The 21,390-nt window shown below is 42.9% G+C and overlaps 2 protein-coding genes across 3 annotated transcripts; one reads left to right on the top strand and one right to left on the bottom strand.

The window, feature by feature from the left end:
* Positions 1-5,067: 5,067 nt before the first annotated feature.
* On the bottom strand, positions 5,068-7,131 carry gadd45ab (growth arrest and DNA-damage-inducible, alpha, b). Its single transcript, XM_079158583.1, has 4 exons — positions 7,007-7,131; positions 6,393-6,494; positions 6,060-6,267; positions 5,068-5,835 (listed from the first exon to the last, which is right to left on the bottom strand). Exons 1-4 carry the CDS (start codon positions 7,054-7,056, stop codon positions 5,722-5,724), a joined length of 474 nt encoding a protein of 157 aa, XP_079014709.1. The 5' UTR covers positions 7,057-7,131; the 3' UTR covers positions 5,068-5,721.
* A 1,495-nt stretch (positions 7,132-8,626) lies between these two features.
* On the top strand, positions 8,627-20,655 carry sec16b (SEC16 homolog B, endoplasmic reticulum export factor; the record flags this gene model as incomplete). 2 transcript variants are annotated; one of them, XM_079157537.1, is made up of 23 exons in its annotated part: positions 8,627-8,898; positions 9,224-9,321; positions 9,430-9,532; positions 10,666-10,880; positions 10,962-11,113; positions 11,211-11,272; positions 11,405-11,543; positions 11,672-11,902; positions 12,971-13,068; positions 14,875-14,956; positions 15,088-15,205; positions 15,301-15,412; positions 15,580-15,685; positions 15,796-15,933; positions 16,065-16,178; positions 17,433-17,517; positions 17,670-17,829; positions 17,927-18,087; positions 18,187-18,215; positions 18,410-18,517; positions 18,598-18,690; positions 18,774-18,870; positions 19,181-20,655. In XM_079157537.1, the coding sequence occupies 23 exons, from the start codon at positions 8,627-8,629 to the stop codon at positions 19,195-19,197; spliced, it is 2,790 nt and encodes a 929-aa protein (XP_079013663.1). In that variant the 3' UTR covers positions 19,198-20,655. The 2 variants fall into 2 exon arrangements, with proteins under 2 accessions (XP_079013663.1, XP_079013662.1); XM_079157536.1 differs by having other exon boundaries at positions 18,771-18,870.
* Positions 20,656-21,390: the final 735 nt, after the last annotated feature.

Here is a 21,390-nt window from a genome sequence, read left to right as displayed (position 1 = left end):
AGAGCGGAGGACCACTTATGAACAGCTCTTGCTTTATTTTGATGACCTATAGTCACAATCATAATAGTCTTTAAAAATTGGCCTTTAAATTGTTCCTTTATTTTTATTTGAGCACAGACAAAGCAATTAACTTGTCCTCACATGTGTAATTCAAGCTTTCCAGAGACAAACCAACCATTCACTTAAAGTGTTGATTGGATTTTTATTTTTAAGATGTTGAGAATTGCTTTGGCCAGTGTTAGGAGATGGAGTTCACTTACAGATCCAGAATTTGGGGAATTCAGACAACACACAACAGACTTTCAATGCTCACATCAATTGAATCCAATGCTAAGCTATTAAATAGAATTACTGTGATGTTTAAATTGTGAAATTGTAATATCAGAGGGACACATTCTCTTGACAAAACAGTCCAACTGTGTCTTTTTTACTATTTTTTCGCCCGCATTTGCCTTTATAAATGAATGTACAACTCAATCCAACTATCTCTAAAAATGAAATATGTTCAGATAAAAGTAACGGTATCATCTTTTCGCATCGCTGCAGGTTGTGCTTGACCCTTTTGGTATTCCTTAATTTATATATTTCCTTCCATCATTGCTGGAAATAAAGATTCAAGACTACTCAGTGCCATCTTATCGGATCCAGCTATTTAATGTCACTGTGTTCTGTCTGCAGAGCCGAGGCTTACAACTGCACTATTCAGCCGCTTTGGAAAGCTGTAAACACCAGATGACTGTTATACTTTTTGAGTTTGAAACATTCCATGTTTACAACTGCTCTAAAATGTGCTTTTTATTTGGGCTTTTATGAGAACCTACGTCTGACAGTATGTAGCTGTGACATTATGTCTTTTGTGTGTTGGTGCTCGTACAAAACATAAACTAATATTACCAGCCAGGGCCTTAATGGTGGAGTGATTATGCTTCAACCTTCAACTACCTTTTAGTCACATAAGTGCTGTTGTCTTAAACTGTGAAGATGGAAGGCCCATTGGTGAAGGGAGTATATCTCATATTTCAAAATGACTCATGTTCAATAATTAATTATTAAAGGAACAGTGTGTAGCATTTAAGGGGACCTGTGGCAGAAATGAAATATACTATTAATAAGTATGTTTTCTTTAATCACCTAGAAATAAGAATCGCTGTGATTCCGTTACCTTCCAATGAGCCGTTTATATCTACATCAGGAATAGGTCCTCTTCACGGAGTCGGCCACGTTCCTACGGTATCCAAGAACGGACGGACAAACCACACACTGGCTCTAGATTGGGTCGTTTGCGTTCCCGCGTTGGCCACCGTAGTTCTTCTACTCGCTTTTCGCACGGGAGAAGTTTCAGTTGATTGCAATCTGCAACCTCACTGCTAGATGCCGCCAAATCCCACACACTGCCCAAGATATATCTCATACGTCCATCAATATTGTATCGCAATATGTCTGTGAACCACAGTATGTGCTTGCTTTAGCTGTTTAATGTAAGTGATATAATTGTAGTGATTCAGTCAAACCCCAGCCTGGACGTGCTGTTATGCAATGTTATTTCAACTTTTAAAAAATTAGAACTGAATGTGTGGTTTTTGGCTAATTATGTCTTTGGTTTATTTTTACTGATGAATATGAATTTGTGTTTTTAGTATAAAAACTAAATGTATTTGGTTTCTCACACCTGGTCTGTGTAGGTAACAGCTTACTGTGTGTCATGTTCTGCCTTTACCTGGTTGTGGTAAATACAAATAAACACATGGAAAACAAGTACTTTTGACTAAACCTGGCATGAAAAGCAGATATTTTGACAGTCTTGGTTTCTAAACCAGATTATTGGATGAGGTTATGTTCTGTAAATGTGTATTTGAGAAGAGTGTGTGGTATACATGCATGTATTTGTTTGAATGTGAAATAGCCATATGAATAACGCGACACTGATCAATATTTTTTTATATTTAACAATAGGTAAAATGACTATGTGTAACGTGAAAGTGGTCACTTGCAGTGACAAACCCATTAAGTATCATCACAGCTGTGCAGTTCTCCTCCTTTACGGCATCAACTTGATTTATTACATGTATTTATAACAGCGGAAAACTGACTGTGCACTATAGTTAGCAACTAGCAGTGGAGCATTTAGATATCTTAGGTTGGAGACCAGACAGAGCTAAAAGTGGAATGAAAAAGTTGGACTTTCATCTATCCGGTGGACCGAAACACAACTCCAATTCAGGCAATTCATATCATTACATTTTTACATTACAGTCATTTAGCAGAAGCTTTTATCCAAAGCGCCATACAATGCAGATTATATCACATTCATACACCGTCGGTACAGCTACGGGAGCAATTTTGGGGTTAAGTGTCTTGCTCAAGGACACCTCGACATGCGACGAGCAGAGCCCGGAGCCGGGGATCAAGCCGCCGACCCTCTGATTGAGGGACGGCCCTGCTCTCCACTTAGCCACAGTCAACCTTTTACTCTGAAAATACGTCATTGTTCCCGTCTTGTTCTGCTTTAAAATGAAACTCATAGGCACTTGGTTCTCTTTAGAGGTTCGCTCAGTTTAGTCTTCTTGCTCCCGGCTACATTAAACTTCACTGATGTGTTTAGAGGCCCTGTGGCTTCACTTCCTGTGAGAGTCCACACGGGAAAAACTAGATACTCAACTTGAGTATCTAGCAATTACACACAGCACGCTTTCTGCTGGTGATCATGACTTCCAGTGTGTATTATGCGGGTAGTAACACTTCCCTGCCCAAAGTGAGGAGGAGATACCTATTCAGTTAAAACTACTCTGACCTCATTTGCACTCATTAGCGCTATTAGTCACTAACTAGTTCACCAATTTACATTCCTTTGTTGGATTCACAGGTTGTTCAAACAAGAGGACGAGTGTCCCCGGTATCAGGTCAGGAACACGTAAACATTCTTGTTTGCTCTAATTTCTCAGTGAAGGTTTTTGTTTGTGCCCCTGAGCCCTGTCCAGTCTGTTATGCAATAACAGCTCCCAGCACGCCTTTTCTCTCCTTCCTCGGTCTCCTCATGGTGTGATGTTACACCCACAATCAGGTCAGGCCATATTTGTTGGCCCACATTGATGTTACCCTCGCTGGAGTCAGATGATGGATAGCGCTGGCTTTGTAGCAGCGATTGTATTACCTGTCGGTGCAGTGGAGGAGCTCTGGGATAAGCTGTTAAACTCAGTATCTCCAGGATCTCACCTACTTGTAGTGGCCCCTCCCTTCGGTCAACGGGGGGGGGGGGGGCATTATGTCTTTCAATTATCACATTGACTCACTTTAGACTCACCCTGCTCTGGTATTTCTGGTATTATTGTTCCACTTTCGTTGGAACAAATCAAAAGCCACACTTAACTTTGTTTCAGTTCTGCTGATTGCCTTGACTTCCTTGAAGAAAGACAGCAGCAAAACCTCAGTGTCATTGGAAAAAATGTGTTCTGCCACAGACTCTGGCGCTGGGACTCTATTATCAACTCAAGTGGAGTGCAGATCTGCCGGTTTCCACTCCGTGCACATTTGATCACATTTGCAAACTGCAGCCTCAGTCGATTCAACACAAACCCTCGGGCCTCTCTGCCCCGGTTCACTCTCTCCTCTTCCAGCCTGTCCTGCGTTTTGACCCACTTTTTCGCTCCCTATCTGCCGTGCACCACCTGATAGGACCACCAGAGACGATTGTTGTGCTCTTGATATCCCCGGCTGACACCCTTCGCGGCAGGTCAGCCTCTCTGCGCACGCCGCCTGTTAATTACAAGTGCCACTATTGTCAGTGTGTCAGTGGTCAGGGGGAAGGCCTCTATTCACGTGGGCTATTTTTGCCGTGAAGCTAAAGCACTGTACAGCTCTAGCAATGGAGACCTGAATAGCCCTGACTCATGCATGCATTGTCTTGTGACCCCACTGTGTAGAAGGCTTTGTCCCTCCCCACTCTGTGCACACGCACCAAGAATTTCTGGTTTTCTCTTTTTGCACAGTGTGAAACGGGTCTTCAATATGGTTATTTTTTTTCTTCTTGCCTGTGCTATTTTTATTCCACTCAGCAGTAAATTTGGCTCACATTGCGTCACTGCAGAAAGCTGTGAAGAATGAGTCGTCCCGATGAGCCCAATTGAGCCCAATCCCACTCAGATTCCGACTACAGTGGGAATTCTCCTCCCCTCAATGTAACTACATCCTCAATATATGCAAAAGGTCAAATTTTACCAGTTTCCATGCGGGAGCAAAGCGGATTTCAAGGGATCTCATGCCTGCAGCCAGTCGTGGAAACTAACTGAGTACAATAACTCAATTACAATAATGAGGTACTTGTACTTTCCTTGAGTACTTCCATTTTCTGATACTTTATACCTCTACTTCACTCATCTGAGAGGCAAATACTGTACTTTGTATTCCACTACATTTTTTTTGACAACGTAAGTTACTTTACAGTTTCAGAGTAACAAGACAAAATATAATCAGCAAATAAAATATGATGTAATATTACATGTTCAGATGAGATTGAATGAAAACACTTATCTGATGTACACATCAATGCATAGATGATCATAATACAGTAATGCATATTATTCTAAATCAGGCCACTCTGTATGTGTACTTTTACTTTTGGTACTTTAAAGAATATTTTCACACTGTGGTATTACTTCTAAATAGTAAGCAAATTAAAAAGATCTGAGTACTTCTTCCACCGTTGACAGTAGCAGAACAGATGTAAAGTTGTAAATAACAACATGTTTGAATCTGCACTCGTGTAAAAAGGCGGCAATTATTATAACAGACTACCAAAAACAACCAAAACATCATCTTGCTTTTGGTCCAAGAGATGCAGGCTGCCGAAAAGGTTAGTAATGTGTGGAGTAAATACTTCAACCTGCCGAGTGGGTGACGTTGCAGGACAAAAATCCTCACTCAGCAGGGCAGCATGTTGAGCTCTTAATGTGTGAGAGGGACACACTGTTCCTCAGGACACCCTGTGACTTCCTGCAAGCACACTAAACCTGTAGTACTTGGAAATCATGGAGGCATAAACACCCTGTGAACTGTTGTTTGTTTATTTCATTCAACGTAACAAGGCAGAATTCCATGAACAATAAATATAATTCCTTAAATTAATAATGCACAACATCAGTTAGTGGACACGTCTAAACATTGCGTTGCCCTTAGAATAATAATAGTTAACTGTGAAAACTTTCCCTTTTGAGATATCAAAGTGACACGTCTTAAATACAATTAAATAAATGTGCTGTTAAAAGAAATGCTTGGATTTGGTCAAATTTTCATGAGGAATTCTTCAAGCTGAGCGCTCCGACCGGTCCACTCCAGCATGGTCCAGTTCTTGGGAGTCAACTGAGACTCTGTGTCTGCTGTCCTGCGCCTGTGCTCACCACCACGTGTGCTTGTCCGCTCACAAGGCTCAGTTTCCTGCGAAGGCTTCTTTCTCGGCAGAGAAAGGCGCAGTCATACATTGGAAATCCTGGAACCCAGACTGCTGAGTCACTCTTTCTTGGCTCACATGTTCACCCTGACTCGTAAATTGTTGTAACGTTTTGCTTCCTTGTGTTCTTTTTTTCTGCCCCTCCCGTCTCTCTCTCTCGCTCTCTCTCTGTCTCTCCGGGGCATTTCCAAAAAGGAGTCCAACACAGACATTAACACAGGCCTGGTGCAGTTACTTTTTCCCCCAATGCACACAATACATTAATAATCCAAGCAGTTTCATCGGTCGGGCAGGTTGATGACGGGCACCCACTGATCCAAACAGCGGCTTTCTCTGCAGAATCTGGTCACTTTGCTCAGCGCCGGGTCCTTCCACAGCGACGACTGGGGATTCTGCAGGAGAAGGGACAAAGCATGTTAACGTCTGCTGATTCGTGGAATGTGCAAACAGACTGAACTGATTCTGATCGCAAAACCAATGCAGGCAACGGCTCCTTGCAAGCATCAGCAATGAACTGTGTACTAAAACTAACACAGTGAGGGCTTTTTTCCAGTCTGGTGGAAGTGAGCAACACACAGCAGCACTGTAGAGGACAGAAATGAGTAACGACACTTACGGTAACTAGAACGCAGTGCTGGTCCGTGGGCTCCCCTCCAGCTTTCACTCCTCCCAGTATTTCTGCCAGACGCTGCATGTTGCTCACCCGCAGGATGTTGATGTCATTCTCGCAGCAGAAAGCCTGGATCAGGGTGAAATGAATCTGGAGAGCCACATCCTCCTCATCGTCGGTGGCCAGCAGACACAACACCACATTGTCTGGGTCCCTAGAATAGCAAAGACAGGAAGAAAAAAAAGTTGGGAGGAAATAAGTCTCACGTTTTTACCGAAGATGTTTTTTTTTTACTAACTTTGAGCTGACGTTAAGAGTAGTTATTTTATGTTGACCTACGCATTTAGGGACTTTGCTGCCTCGTAGACGCCAACGGTGGTGCAACCCTGAGGCAACGCGGAGCTCAGGACCTCCTCTAGCGCTTTAGCCACCGAGTCCATCCTGAGGAAGCAGACAGTCGATACGTTTATTAAAAACACACGAAACACTTAAAACAACTTAATAGCTGACTTGTCATTTCACAAAACATGTCCCACGTTATTCATTAATTATATTCGCACACAGAAACGCGTAGAGGCATGACAATATGAATATGTCAGCATCATTAATGCAGTTTAAACACTGAAATAATGAATACGTAGCGTTCGCGCTAGCTTAAACAACGGACGTTAGCATAACTAGTTCGTTTGACGCACGAGACACCTTAGCAGTGTCAACTAGCTAACCTTAACGTTACAGTAACGTTATATCAGAACAATACCGCTGAATGACAAGCAGAACTGTCAGTATGAGAGAAACCTCTCTTTACACACTTAAATTAAACTGTCCTGCGAAAGGTTTTTGCAACGGTTTAAAAAAAAAATATCGTCCAGTCGGGACGTTCACATCAAAAACAAGTTAGAACCAAAGGAATGCAAAGAAAAGGTGCACAAAGTGAAACAACGGAAGCTAACCTTTCTGATGAATTATCTCCACTGGTTTCTTCAAAAGTCATATTGCACATCCGAGCGGGTGGGTGCTGTATAATATCCAGAGCAAAAAAAAAGTGACTCCTTCTGTATGCTGAGATGCTCCCCGTGTGCCCGGTGGCTGTGTGTGAGTCCAACGTTTCTAGTAGTAAAATCCACTGGCCCCGCTGCTCATTTGCATAAACCGATCCCGTTGGTCACGTGGAAAGGCACGGTTCATTTGCAGCTTGTCTTTGTGAGTATAGCGACGCCCTGTGGCTGTGGCCGGCAATTGCTACTGGGGGGGAATCTACTTCCCACAGTCGATCACAAAATAATTACATAGCTCTGATTTGATATCTATTAAATGGGAATCATAGCAGCTTTGGAGTGTCTCTAATGCACCAGTTCACACAAAGATAAGTCATCAGGAATGAGCCATTAGAAGTGTTGCATTTTATTATTGCACGTTCATATCAAATGCTAACATTTTTTTTTCTTCTTTATTTGTGCTTAACATTACTTATATTTCCGGAGATTTTGTGACAGTATGTATGGTTAAGTAAATATTGCATTGTTAAGGACAATAAGAACAAAAAGGTTAATGTCAAATATTATTCAGTCAGTCAAGTAGCTCTGAGAATCGTGATATGCACAGAGAATAAGAGTATAGTGTACTGTACGTCTAACATGTCATAATTCCAATTAAAAAAAAAATTACAATGTATGTAAGGCATCTATCTTTGTCTGTTCTACAGTTACAGTAGTATAATACACATTCTTTTCATTTATTTAGAGATATTAATAGATGAATAGCTATGGACTGTAGCCTGAGCTTCAGTGAGTTTTCATATCTCAGTATGTGGTTAGAGCGCCTCTGGTGGGAATGTAACATAAACGTTCAGCTTCGAAGTAGTGAGCGCTGACTAGGAATCAGTTTCACTACGCCCACGTTCACGGAAACACCCCTAAAACCGACCGGAGACCAGCTCAACCCCAACTCCAAATAGCTGACTTCGGCGGTGCGCTGCATCTTCTCTACCGGCAACGTGGCAACACTCAGCACTTTGAAGTTCTACTGTTTTTTTTCCTTCCCGCCACATTTAACCTACAATCCGAGGACACGGTTAGTCACGTGGACATCACACAGACAGAACTGACAGCATTTTCTTTTGGAATGTTCCTGGAGATGGACGTGATTTCCTCTTTTCCAGCCCTGTGGGGCTGCAGCTGTCAAACTTCTCAGGGCGTGCTCCACTGTTTACTCTCAGCTCACTGATCACACTATGCAAAGAGAACAGAGATGAAGGATTATTCATACCCTGAATGGTATGATTTTGATTTTAAAGTATCCATTGGTAAGTTGTTTGTTTGTTTCCTTTGTTTAAGCACTGCTTCCTGTGCAGTATCAACACAGTGTTATATGGGTGAACTTTATCCCCTTGTTATCATGCAGACTTGTTTATCAGCTCCTGTGGTGAGTTTCCTGTGACATGATGTGGCAGTGGTGGATGTACTTTGACTGCATCTGGCAGTAAGAGCCTAAACACAACATTTCACGGCGTGGATTTTTGCTCTACTTACCTCAGGTGTCGAGGGAGGCTTATCTTGTGTGAAGGGTTCGTCATGGATCACAGAGGTCACCCCCGGCCCGACCCAGTCCCCCACTCTCACAGAACTAAAGACAGAGAGGACTACTACAGGTATTCTCAGCAGGACAGAGACCACAGCTACCAACCGCCGAACCCCAGAGAGGGGGACAGGCACTGGGCTCAGACGGATGCCCGCTACAGGGCTCACTTCACCAGTCCGCCTGCCAGACCGGAGCAGTATCCACACAACGCTCAGCAGTATCCTTATGGCTACGGCCGGCCGGAACTCCAAAGACCCCAGTCCAGGTGTGTACAGTAATGGGACTGTGCATACAGCTCTCTGAAATTGGTTCGATTAAAGAGCTCAGTATAAATGAGCATTGTGTTATCTCACGCTGATTTCTGTTATGATGTGGTGCAACAAATCCAGGTTCAAGCGCGTAACCCGTTTGGTCGAGTGCATGTTGTCCTTCCTGGTGTTTAGTGCATGCTGGGATACTCACCTGTCACCACGAGAAGGGTTAAAGAAAGTCAGAGGGACGCTCTGTAGATCAGCGTTTACAGAATGTTACGCTATCTCCAGGAAGAAATGTAATATACTGTATGCTCTGATGAAACCCTTTATTTCCAGGCACGGGTATGACTATCCACCCCAGAGCCACTGGGACTACAGAGACAACTATGGTTACTATGACCATGACTACTATAGGGGACAACGCGGACCACAAGGTACAGTGACAGAAGAGAACTCCGTGAGAGGACAAAGCTTTTATTAGCAGCGCTAGTCTTGGTTTAGTTTTGGTTAAAACAGATGAGATGGTACTTGTTTCCATTAAGATGCCGGCCTGTGGGGGGCCCAGGACTCCTCGAGAACGGCCCCTTATCCTGACAGAACATACACGCATGAGCCCTCAGGGAGCTCCTACACTGACGAGCACAGGTGAGCCGAAAGATTTTGGAAACATTGTTTGTGATGTGCATTCATTGCTGTGGTGTTTTTGCACCACAGAGATGTTTTTTTCTAATCATACAGTGTCATTTGTACATTTCTTTTTCATAATGTTATGTATAAAAATAACGATTCCCTTTTTTTGTATGATATTGTTGTATGATGTATGTATGATATTGTTCTTAACAATGGTTTTACAGGCAAAACCGTATATAATACAAAGAAACCACAAGGAAGCAATAGAAAAACAAAAAAATGCAATCTGAACACACAAGGAGGACAACAAGTATCTTAAAAGTGAAGGTGGAAGGGCTGCAATGGTAAAAGAGAAGTATTCACAAAAACGTTCTGTAATATGATGGTTTTTGAAGAGTTAAAAGGCCAGCATGTAGCATTTAGAAGGAGCTATTAGCATGAATGGAATATGATTTCACTGTAAAAGCACCTGAAAAAAAGCATTGTACACACTGGACCCCTAAGATGAGTCAAACATTAGGAGTGTCCCAAAACCTGCAGAGGGGGAGGGGCATGCGCTAAAGAAGTCAACAAATCAGCAATATATTTGGGCCAAATAATGCCTTCAAATCCACAGGTGAAATTTTAAAACCAATGCCAAACCCAACAGGCAGCCAGTATAAGTTGGCTAGCACGGGAGTAACATGGTTATTTTTTCCCGTGCCAGTTATTATTCAAACAGCACTTTTTCTGCACTATTTGGAGCAGGTGGGGATCGCTCTGACGGATGCCAGAGTGACGTATGCCACAGTTGTCCAGGAGAGAACAGATAAAAAGCAGTTACAGCTTTAATGTAAATCTGCAGAAAACAAAGTCGTCCAGAGGTACCTTGATGAACTTGTGTGTTTGGTGAGACATAAACCGCTGTATACAGCAATGACTGAGGTCTTCCTCTTAACATACCGACACCGCTTGTTGCTGCTTCCTGCACTATAAAATGCATCCGAGTGCTAGATTGGGTTTAATGCTGGAAAGACAGAGCTGCTACTTAGTGTTGATAACATGACTTTTAAGGGTGAATCATTGTGTGTTGTAGCAGTAATAAAAAGTAGCAAACTGAATATGCATTTCAGTGTAAACGCAATATATTGTTGCCTTCATTCTTTCAGGTATGACCAAGGCCGAGGCAACTCCCAGCATTACCTCAACCCCTACGAGGATAACCCCTCCAGAGACAACGAGGAGGTGTCCTCCTATTACATGGGGACGTTAGAACATTCCAAACACTCAGGGCTGTCCTCCAGCAGCTACGAGCTGAGTCAGTACATCAACGGAGCCGAGCACAGCGAGCCCGCCCCACAATCCGTCCACACGTCTGACGCAGGTGAGTTGTGTAGTCGATTCTCTCTCACTCCGCTCGGTGTTCTTCGTGACGCGCGTTCTTCTGTGCTTCACATCTCCACAGAGCACGGGCCAATGCCCCAGACGTCAGCTCCTCTGAAGTACTCGATCCCCCACGTGGTCGTGAGCTTTGGGCCAGCAGGCCAGCTGATACGGGTCACGCCAGGCTTGTCCACGCAGGAGAAAGTCAGCCAGCTGGAAATCCACAGTCTGGAAGTAGGTGCAACACTAGCCTGTGTTAATGCAGATTATAAGATTGTCTTTGTACTGTATTCTTGAAGAAGAGATTATTTGTGTCTCCATGCCTGCACAGGTAATTCTGGGTGAGACAAAGGAACAGCAGGAGATGAGAAACTTCCCAGGGCCCTTAACCAGGTATTGCCATTAGAGTATATTTTGCAGAATGTCAAATCTAAAATGATTACTGGTCTTGTGAGACTTAAAGAGATTATGTTTAAAGTTCAATATTTGACTGTTATATGTACTCTGCTTTTCATGTTTTTGCAGGGAAGATCTGCACAAAGTAGATGCTATAGAGTTTGCCCACCAGAGGGCAGGCGCCTGCCTGAGCGCTGACGAGCTGCATGATAAGAGCTCTGCTGCCCTGCTGTGGAATCTACTGATCCTGCTCTGCAGACAGAATGCAGTACGTGGATCATGGCTTGTTGTTGCATGTGGACATATTTTGCTTAGCATCAAACAACAAATCTCAGTAATCCTTGTGTTTTTTTTTTTTTTCCTGATACAATCTTTTCTAAATTTCCGTTGATTCAGCAAATAGTTGGCTCGGATATCGCAGAGCTGCTGATGCAGGGCTCACATTCAGATGGAAGCTGGGAGTCAGACCCTCCCACACTCATTGACTTCGGTGACGGTACGACTGCTGAAGCACCACCTCGCACAGGAGATGACCTGCTCACGGGAACCTGGAGCAGCTTCAGCTCTGAGACGTCTGAGAAGGCCCTGCAGAGCTACACTCAACTGCTGCTGGCTGGAAGAAAGAAGGTTTTCCACCTTTTTAACTCTCTATACATTCATCATATGTTTATTATTTATTTAGTTCCTTGCCTTAAGTAAAAGTACCAATACCACAATGTAATAATATTCCATTCCATTAAAAGTCCTGTCTTTAAAATCCTACTTGGGAAAAAGTAAAGAATTGAATCATTGCTAAATGCACCTGAAGCATCAAAAGTCAACATACTAATTCTGCAGAAAAAAGATCATTTAGATTGCAGCTGTAAACTGTAAACAATACAGCAGTTCCACCGTAGTAGACATCTGAACCAAGACAAGGAAGCCCCACTAGACACTACTTTTGTTTGAGGGGTCACAAGCCTAAGGCTGGGAACCACTGGTTTAATCTTGAACAATGCATCGTATTTTAGGATTGTCGTATGTTTTTAATGTAAATTCCTAATCCGAAAAAGTGATGCTGTCAAATAAATGTAGTGGAGTAAAATGTGCAATGTTTCCCTCTTTAAAATGTAGAGATTTACAAAGTAGCATAAAAAGGAAATACTCAAGTTAGATACAGATACTGCAAGACTGTCCTTGTAGTACTTAACTGCAGGTACTTAGTTACTTATCACCACTGGTAATCTCAACGAAACTCCAAATGCCGTAATATAATTCACTTACTCTCCAGGGTGGGATGTAAATCTAATATACTCAAAAATTAATCCACATGATGACACAACATGGGGTCAGCTGAGCCGGCAGCCTGCAGCTAACAGCGCTAACAGCGCTAAAAGCGCTAACAGTGCGAACAACGGCAACCATGCTGACAGAGCAAACAGTGTTTACCTGGGCGGAACTGGAGGGTGAGCGCCTTTAAGTGTGATTTATGCATCATCTTCATTATCTGCTCAGGTAGTCATTAGTCCGCTATATCACTACATAGCAATAATAATAGTTTGCTGCTCTATTAATGCTGTGCATATCAATAGAGAACCTTTAAATAATACATTTTAAAAAAGCTTTGCGTTTCATCTTCATAGTAGTTGCCTTGGATGTCATACTGTGCTGGGATCTGAGCGTTTGTCCCCTCACACTTTACAATGTGGTTTCCAGGAGGCCTTGGAGTCAGCTATGAGCAGCGGCCTGTGGGGGCATGCACTGTTTCTGGCCAGCAAAATGGACAACAGGTCCTACACCACTGTGCTGAACAGGTGAGAAAAGCAAAGCCATACTGAGACACGACAGCTACAATAAATCTCTATACAACTCTGCACACGAGCGTTAATTGGTGAAGAAATGCTCCCTCTGACAAGAAACTTATAGTCTGCTTTAAACTTGTTCCATATGTTGCGGTTACAAGGAAATGTGGACACTGTTTCTGTCATTTGTATCAGGAGTATATCCTCGGTTTATTGTGTGTGTTTTAGTTAAGCCTACAAACGCAGCTGGGCCGTGTTGTTGCTCAGGGTATTCATTGTTCGTCACATGACGCACACTTGCTCAAAAAGCATTTTCCCCATACACAATGGAAAAGGAGCGGCTGTATAAACGGTCAAGACAGTTTGTTTATTACTCATATCACTCTTTGTATTGTCAGAATTTGATCCATTTGGTCCAATATCATTCGAAAAGTCGTAGAAAACGAGAGATGTAGAAAACATAGAGGTGCAGTATGACGATATGCAATTTTTCGGCATATGTTCCATTCATGGTCCCCATAGGATGACTCCTAATGATTTTGGTGACCCTTTGACCTTTTCTATACCGCCACAGTGAAGCTGACATTTGTTGTTTAAAGTCAAATGTCTCAACAGCCCTTGGATGGATTGCCATGAAATGTGATACAGGCATTTGTGTTTCCCTCTGGATGAACTGTAATAACTTTGGTGATCCTCTGACTTTACATCTGGCCTCATCATTATCAGATGTGAAACTTGTGTTTATGACCGAAGAATTGCTAAACTGACACCACTTTCATCCTTCTGTTTAGCACTGATTAGCAATTGTTAGCATGCTAACATTCCTAACTAAAACGGTGAACATGGCAAACATTATACCAGCTAAACAGAAGCATGTTAGCATCATCATTGTGAGCATGTTAGCCTGCAGATGTTGGCTATTACCCCGAAGCTCCACTGTGCCTTTATAGCTCAACAGAGCTGCCAGCGTGGCTGTTAATTTGTGGAATTTAAAATTATCATGCCATTTTTTTGTACAAAAATGTATTTGACGTTTTTTATGGATGTTATTGCACCTCCAATCAATATGTTGCTGTGTTGAACAGATGTAAAGACAATTCAGTAATGAAGAAAAATCAACGGATGGCACTACAGCAATCGGGCCGCAGTCAGAACTAAGAGAGGAAGACAAATTTAATACTTGTGACTTGTGAAGCACATCTCAGCTCTGTCCAATAAGTCCCGTAGCTTTCCACACCCCTGCATCCAAAAATAATTCCCTTCATTTAGAATCTGTGGAAGATAATTACAGTTCTGAAAACAAGAGGAGATTAGACCTCTGGAACACTTCATGTTCAACACTTGGCTTCCTTTTCGTAAACACTTCCAAAAGAAAAGTAAGAAAAGTTTGATATTTTTGTATGAGGCAATAGATGAGTTTGTTTATCAGTGGTATTTCTAACATGCATTTGTCCATCAGGCAAAAGTTGAAAACTCTATTAATCAATCCCTAATGATTCTCTATTTCTGTGAGCTCAGTGTGCTGATAGACTTTAAGAATAAATCATTGCACCGTAGCACTAAACTAAAGTGCCTGTGAACTATTTCTCGTGTAACCCAATCCAGTTTTACAGACTATTTTGGCATCTGCAGAATGTTTCGCAGCAGCTCTTGCCACTAGAGGAATGCCTGGGGGAGGGTAGATAGCCAGGCTGATTTCTGTATTATTTGTGAATGACATCAGCATGGTGTATCACTTCTTTACAGAGTAGCAGCAGTGACGCTCTTTAACTGATAAGATTTAAAGGTGTTCATTGACACCAACAGATCTTTTGGCAGGTTTACAGGCCAGCTGACGGCCAGTGATCCCCTCCAGACCCTCTTCCACCTGCTGACTGGGAGAATCCCTGTTGTATCCATGGTAAAACATCCCGAGCATAACCTCTGGGCAAATCGTCACAATTGCATTGTTATTGTACTGTTAAGACATCAGTCTGTAATTTATTAGCTAATAAGAGCCATTGTGCTATATGCTCTATGCTCTGTGCCCAGTGCTGTGGAACTGAAAAATGGGGAAACTGGAGGCCCCATCTGGCTGTTATGCTATCCAACGAGACGGGAGATCCTGCCGTCCAACAGAAGGCCATCGTCACCATGGGGGACACACTTGGTACGGACTCACCGACTAAAATGTTGCTTGTTGTAAAATGTTGTCTCTGCACCGATATACGAGCTGATTGTCGTGTGTTGCTCTTCCCCGCTCAGCCTCCAAAGGCCTTCTACATGCCGCCCACGTGTGCTACCTGACGGCCGGCGTTCCCTTCGGGGTATTCACGCAGAAGGCAGAGAGACTGGTGCTTCTGGGCAGCAGCCACAGGTGAGCTGCGCCATTTATCTGCCATTTTTATAAGAAGAAATGACCAGTGGGCAAGGCTGGTCTTTCAATGCTTGTTGTTTTAATCATCTTTTGTTTGTTGTACCTCCTGTGTTTGCTGAGATGATCTTGCTTGTGTTTGGTTCGCTGTGTCCTCTCCTCTCCTTCAGGCAATCCTTTGAATACTTTGCCACGAACCTTGCCATTCAGTGCACTGAATTGTATGAATACTGCCAGTCACTTGGGGGCAAATGCCTTTCACTACCATCCTTTCAGGTAGTTCCCATATACACCAGATCTCACTGCTTTCTTAATGTATAATATTGTTCTCATTTGCAGTCATATTTATTCAAATTTGATGCTGAACATTGCTGTGTTGTGGTCAGGTGTATAAGTTCCTGTATGCCAGTCGACTGCTGGACTGCGGCCTTGCATCTCTGGCCTTTCATTACTGCGAGGTGGTGGGACGGGCGATCCTCAGACAGAGGGAGCCTTTCTTTGTGCTGACTGGAGAGGTTGTTAAGGTATTCACACATCCTCCTACACACACATTATGTCTTATGCATTTGAGCACTGTAGTCAAAGTGATTCATTGTGTATCAATTGAGTTCTACATGGATGTACTGCACGTGTTTGACCGTCCTTTCTCCTGCAGCTGTCAGACAGGCTGAGAAACTCCGAGGGTCAGTTCAGTGAAGCAGGTGTTAGCGGAGCCGGGCAGGAACCCGACTGGCTGAGACAGCTGCATGCCAGGCACCACAGTTTACAGGTGTGCTTCGTCATGGTTTTGATTTCAGAAAAATGTCTAATCTTATGGGAAAATATGAAAATGAGACATCAGAAATTGAGTTTCAACAGGAATCTTAACTGGTTAGCTGCTTTATTGTTAAACTAAATAAGAGTGTTAGAATGTGTGGAATGACCAATAATTCATGAGACAGGGGCCCTCAAAGTTGACCCACCCCACCTTAAGGCACAAATATAAACACCACTACGGTTCCCTGATCGTCGTAAAGGCAAACAAACAACGTTATCCACAAGGTCAAAAGCCCACTTTTGGTCCAAAATAATGAAATATGGTGTTTGCACACGATTTCTGCCCCTAATGTTACACGTGTATGCTCGAGTACTAGTACGATTATTATTCAAATTCAATCACTACCCCACATTCAAAATGAGCAATAGTGAGGGTTACTTTGTCGTTCAGTGTCTGAAAAATGTATTTAGCTTTCAAAAAGGCTTTCTTCTTTGTTTTTTCTTTGGTTTTTAATCCACAATAGCTTCTTTGCTCTATAGATGGCAATGTCTGTCTGTTGGACCATTGAACAGTCCACCACTTTGGTCCAGACTGAAATATCTCAACCATTCATGGTTCCCCGCCGATTTTTCCTAATGACTTTGGTGATGCACTGACCCCTCTAGCACAGGGGTCTTCAATGTTTTTCAGGCCAAGGACCCCCAAACTGATAGAGAGATGGAGCAGGGACCCCCGACTTGATATATTGTATAAAATTGTGTTTTATATTAAACTGGGCCTAGTGCCATGTATAAACATACCTCTTTATTATGCATTCAATACTAAGCTATTCAAATAATACACAGGTTCATATATATAGTTTTGAGAGATTTCTCAACAATTATTGGACGTATTGCCATTGAATTCGGTACCTTCCGGATGAGTTGGAATATCTTTGGTGATCCCTTAACTTTTCATCTCGGGCCAGCATCAGGTCAAAATGTAACTGTTTTATGACCGAATACCTGCACAACTAATCACATTCCCATCAGCCTCAGATGTCCTGTGTGTTAAGCGCTCATTAGCAAATGTTAGCAAACAGGCTAAACTAAGTCAGTGGACATGGTAAACATTACACCTGCTAAACATTAGCATGCAAGCATCGTCATTGTGAGCATGTTTGTTTGCCAGCATTAGCATTTTGCTCAAAGTATTGTTGCAGCTAACTCTTGTTTGTGTTGTTTACAGTAAGACTATATAAGTGTCTACATTTCTTATTTTTCTCAGACGGGGAGTTACGACTGTACTGAAACATACCAGCCACCCCCTGAGGAAAGTGCTTTGGCCCATGAGGGTGGCAAAGTGTCCTTAGGTAATTTCTTATCCTCTCATTACTTCAAATGATGCAGCTGTGTGGCCTGTTTCCCATTCGAGAGCAGTGTCTGTTGCACCATGCTTTCTTGTATATCTACTAATGAATACTCAAAGGAGACTTCAAAATGTTGATTTTGATCATTCTTACAGAATCTCACTTGGATGACCTAAACCGTGACATCCAGAGTCCAGAGCCAGAACTCCTTTATTACAGAGGCACTGGGGACCAAGCAAACCTTGAGCATCAAGTTGAAGGAATCACTGAGGAAATGAACGTGTTGTCGTGGGACGATAACAGAGCTCAGGACTGGTACGAGATGTGCAGCAACATGCCTTATCCACGTCTGTCAACGACACCCATTGCTGATGGGCATTATGTCACTGTCCTCTCCCTGTTGCTTGTCTAGGCCGCATGCCAATTCTCCGATGCCAGTACCGTTGGTTTACGCTCCTCCAGCGCCCGCAGTGACTGCAGGCCAAGCCTTCAGTTATCATAACACAGATAGTGCTGAAGTCAGAGCTGCCTCACCACATTGTCCTCTGAGTTACCAGCCATCAGCAGCAGAGGGTGAGAATCTAATGCGAGATCATTCCTCTCTGCATTCAGATATGTACTATGGGCTGTGGGGAGTCGGCTTGTGTGTGATGTTTGTGATTTCTTCTGCAGGGGCGTGGTCGTCCTCTGGAGCAGGCACAGTGAGTAATCTTTGTAGCATTCTTACAGATAAAAAACACAAAGATGGCACCCTCCTGGTTAGATGTTACATATGTGATCTTTTCCTGGATTTGTGTCAATGTTTTCCAACTGTGTTTCAAGATTTGAACCCTTTTTAGTGTTGTTAAATTTTTCCAAAAAGCGACCTGGCTGCGTGTTTGTATTTCCTCTGAAGATGGGGGTTCAGATGCTTGATGTCAACGTCAGTCGGCAGGGGCAATTCCAGCAGAGCGGCCAGCAAGGTTCAGAAGGCTCCGAGCAGACCAGCGAACCTCCTAAACAGGTGGGTTAGACCTGTTGAACCACAGGTGACAGTGTGCCATTTGTTGGACACGGGTCTCATTCTCTCTGTGTTTAATGCAGAGCACCAAAGCCGGATGGTTTAGTGGTTGGTTCAAGTCGAAACCCAATGATCTTCACAAGGAGAGTTCAGAGCAGAGAAGCCCGGCTCAGATGGTAAGAGTCGAATAAATAAACATTATACTGCTCAGTTTCAATTGGCGATATAAAATGTATATTTTTGTATGTTTTCTCAGCAGCTACCACCGACTGCTGGCTTCTCTCCTCCTCCCCCGCCTGCCATGTTTCCATCTCAGCCTTCCTCTGCTGGGATCAACCCCTTTTCAAGGAAAGCTGGTGAATTATGAAATTATTTAGTTTTCATTGTCAGTGTCGAATCCCTTTTTTCCTGTCTTTTTTTTTAGAGTGACTAAGTTATGAATATGTTGCCGAGTTCCTCATTCTTCAAATGTCATGTGGGATTTCTGAGGTCACTGACTAGAGGAGCTGTGTTCCTGCTGTGTCGCTGCCATTAACACAGTTACTGACCAGCGTGTCCAATTTCGTATTTGGGCTAAAATGCAGTCATGATATGCGTGACATTTTACCTACATTAAGCTATGCAAATGTGATAGTTTTCTATAAATAGTCATGTTTCCTTCCCTAGGCCAGCAGCTGGGGTAGAAGCCCTGTCCAGACCACTAGCCTGTATCACAGGTAAATGAAGCTACTTGTGTTTGTAGGATGTGGGGATATCAGACCACCTGCCATTCACAGTGCCTTTATGTCTCATCAGAGCTGCACCTGAGCTTGGATGAACACCTATAATATTCATTATATTTGCCCCTATCCCCACCCCTCACGCATTTCTTATTAAAGGATATGCTTTCAACCCCCCCCAGCCTTGCTCACCATCATGGTGCATATTAGATACAGAAATACTCTGGATGGACTGGCACAGTGACTCATATTGCAACGAGTGAATGTGCTCTCTAATAGCTGACAGCGGGGGAAATTACCAGTGGATGCAGGACTTATTTGCGGGAAGGGATATCTTAATTGACCTCAATAACCATTTATGTACAAGAGATTTGACCAGGACTGCCGATGCCAGCTACTGACCACCTAGCTAACTGCCACGCCACGTGCTGCAGGGGAATTGGCTCAATTTATATTATATTTATGATCCATCCATCATCTTTTTATGATCCGATGTCTGTCCACGCCACTTAAACACAATTGTTCAACAATTAAAAACACATTCAAACATAAATGAGGTGCGAACTGAAATGTGATCCGATGCTGTGGTCGTTTATTAGCCTCACAGAAGCCATCCGAGCAGAGTAAGCCTGACTTTACAAGGCAAATGATTGCACAGTGTGAACGTTATCTGATTATGTTAACCTTCTGTAAAGTGAATTATACTGTATATAAGACATTGAGTTGTGATGCTGCCAAGATGGATGATACCATGTGGTGCGAGAGGAGGAGGAGGGGTGGTGGGTGTGTGGGGGGATTGGGAAAGACCTGTGCCAGGCAAGCACCCAACATGCCCTATACACCCACTGCACAGCCAGCCAGTATTCCCTTATTGGATTAAACTGCTTATGCGCTGATACTTGCAACGCCTTCAACAAGCTTTAATAATAGCACTATCATATAAATGTCTATGGTATGACAAAGCCAATGTCGGCTCCTTAAGATGTATATAAAACACAGTAATATATGCTATTATTGCGTCACCTTTTTTAATTTTGACTTCTGTCACATGGCTTTGTGCTGTACAGTATGTATTACAGTATTTGTCTTTGCTTTTTTTTGTATCTCTGTACCAGCACATGCAATGGATTAATTACAACTTTATCGAAGCAATTTTGCCTTATTGCCATATTGAATAAAGGTATCTTGCCAAGAAAAATCTGGGATTCCAAACGGGGCCTCCTTTTACGATTAGTCGGCAGTAGCCAAGTGTAGCTGGGCCACCCTGGCAAGTCGACGGTCGCCGCCTGCCAAATAATGTGTCGGAGCATCAACGCATTTATGAAAGACCCTTTCAAGTGGCATCCGGAGAATCTCTCCCGATAGTGGAATTCTGACTAGAGTTACAGGCCGATTCCAAAACTGTGATTTCTCATCAAGTCATTCACCGGTGTCTGTTTTTACTTTCTTGTTGCATACATGTGATGTTGTTTTAAATGATTCCTCAGAGATAAAACATTATCATTAGTACAACAAAAATAAAAGCTGATGACATTATTTTGAAATGACCATTTGGTTAATAAAACGTTTATTAAGATGAATCTTCAGACATAATTTCATACGGTGTGCAATGATGTTTCCCTTTCATCCACTAGAGGTAGAGCTCCTACATGCTCACGGTTGAAAGACTCTTGCACAAACCAAACATGTTGTGCACGGCAATATGTTTAAAAAGAGCCACAGCTTTACACCTGGCCTTGCATGCACACTGAAATGTATACTTAACACATTTAAAGGATCTCCTGCATGGAACTAGCTGTACTCGCAGACTGAATATGACCGTCATTCAAGAAAGCAATGACAGACTTGATTGGCTAACTTCCCTGAAATGTATTAACGTGGTCACAGCAATGTGTCTCAGGAGGTATGACTGGCTTATGTTGGGGCACATCTGTTGCAGCTATTGCTGCGCGTGCGTCCAAAAAACGTGCTACTCACCAGACAATTAAAAACAGCCTGCACCTGAGAATAAGTCAATATTGATAAAGCTGCTAGTTGTATGTGTATGACAGGCCCTGATGGGCTGACAACTGATGCTAAAGTTGGGTATACGAATCTCTGTGTAGCCGTACACTCAGCATGAGGAAGTGATGGGCCTTCTGAAATGCAATGCTCAGC

This window comes from Pholis gunnellus (assembly GCF_910591455.1).
Source record: "Pholis gunnellus genome assembly, chromosome: 4".
NCBI lineage: Eukaryota > Metazoa > Chordata > Actinopteri > Perciformes > Pholidae > Pholis > Pholis gunnellus.
This window is presented reverse-complemented; position numbering and strand designations above follow the sequence as displayed.

Coding starts and splice junctions, on each gene's coding strand:
- gadd45ab (XM_079158583.1), bottom strand. CDS start 7,056: ATGTGCAATATGACTTTTGAAGAAACCAGTGGAGATAATTCATCAGAA. Junction 6,495..7,006: donor GGAGATAATTCATCAGAAAG/GTTAGCTTCCGT, acceptor CTGCTTCCTCAG/GATGGACTCGGTGGCTAAAG. Junction 5,836..6,059: donor AGCACTGCGTTCTAGTTACC/GTAAGTGTCGTT, acceptor CTTCTCCTGCAG/AATCCCCAGTCGTCGCTGTG.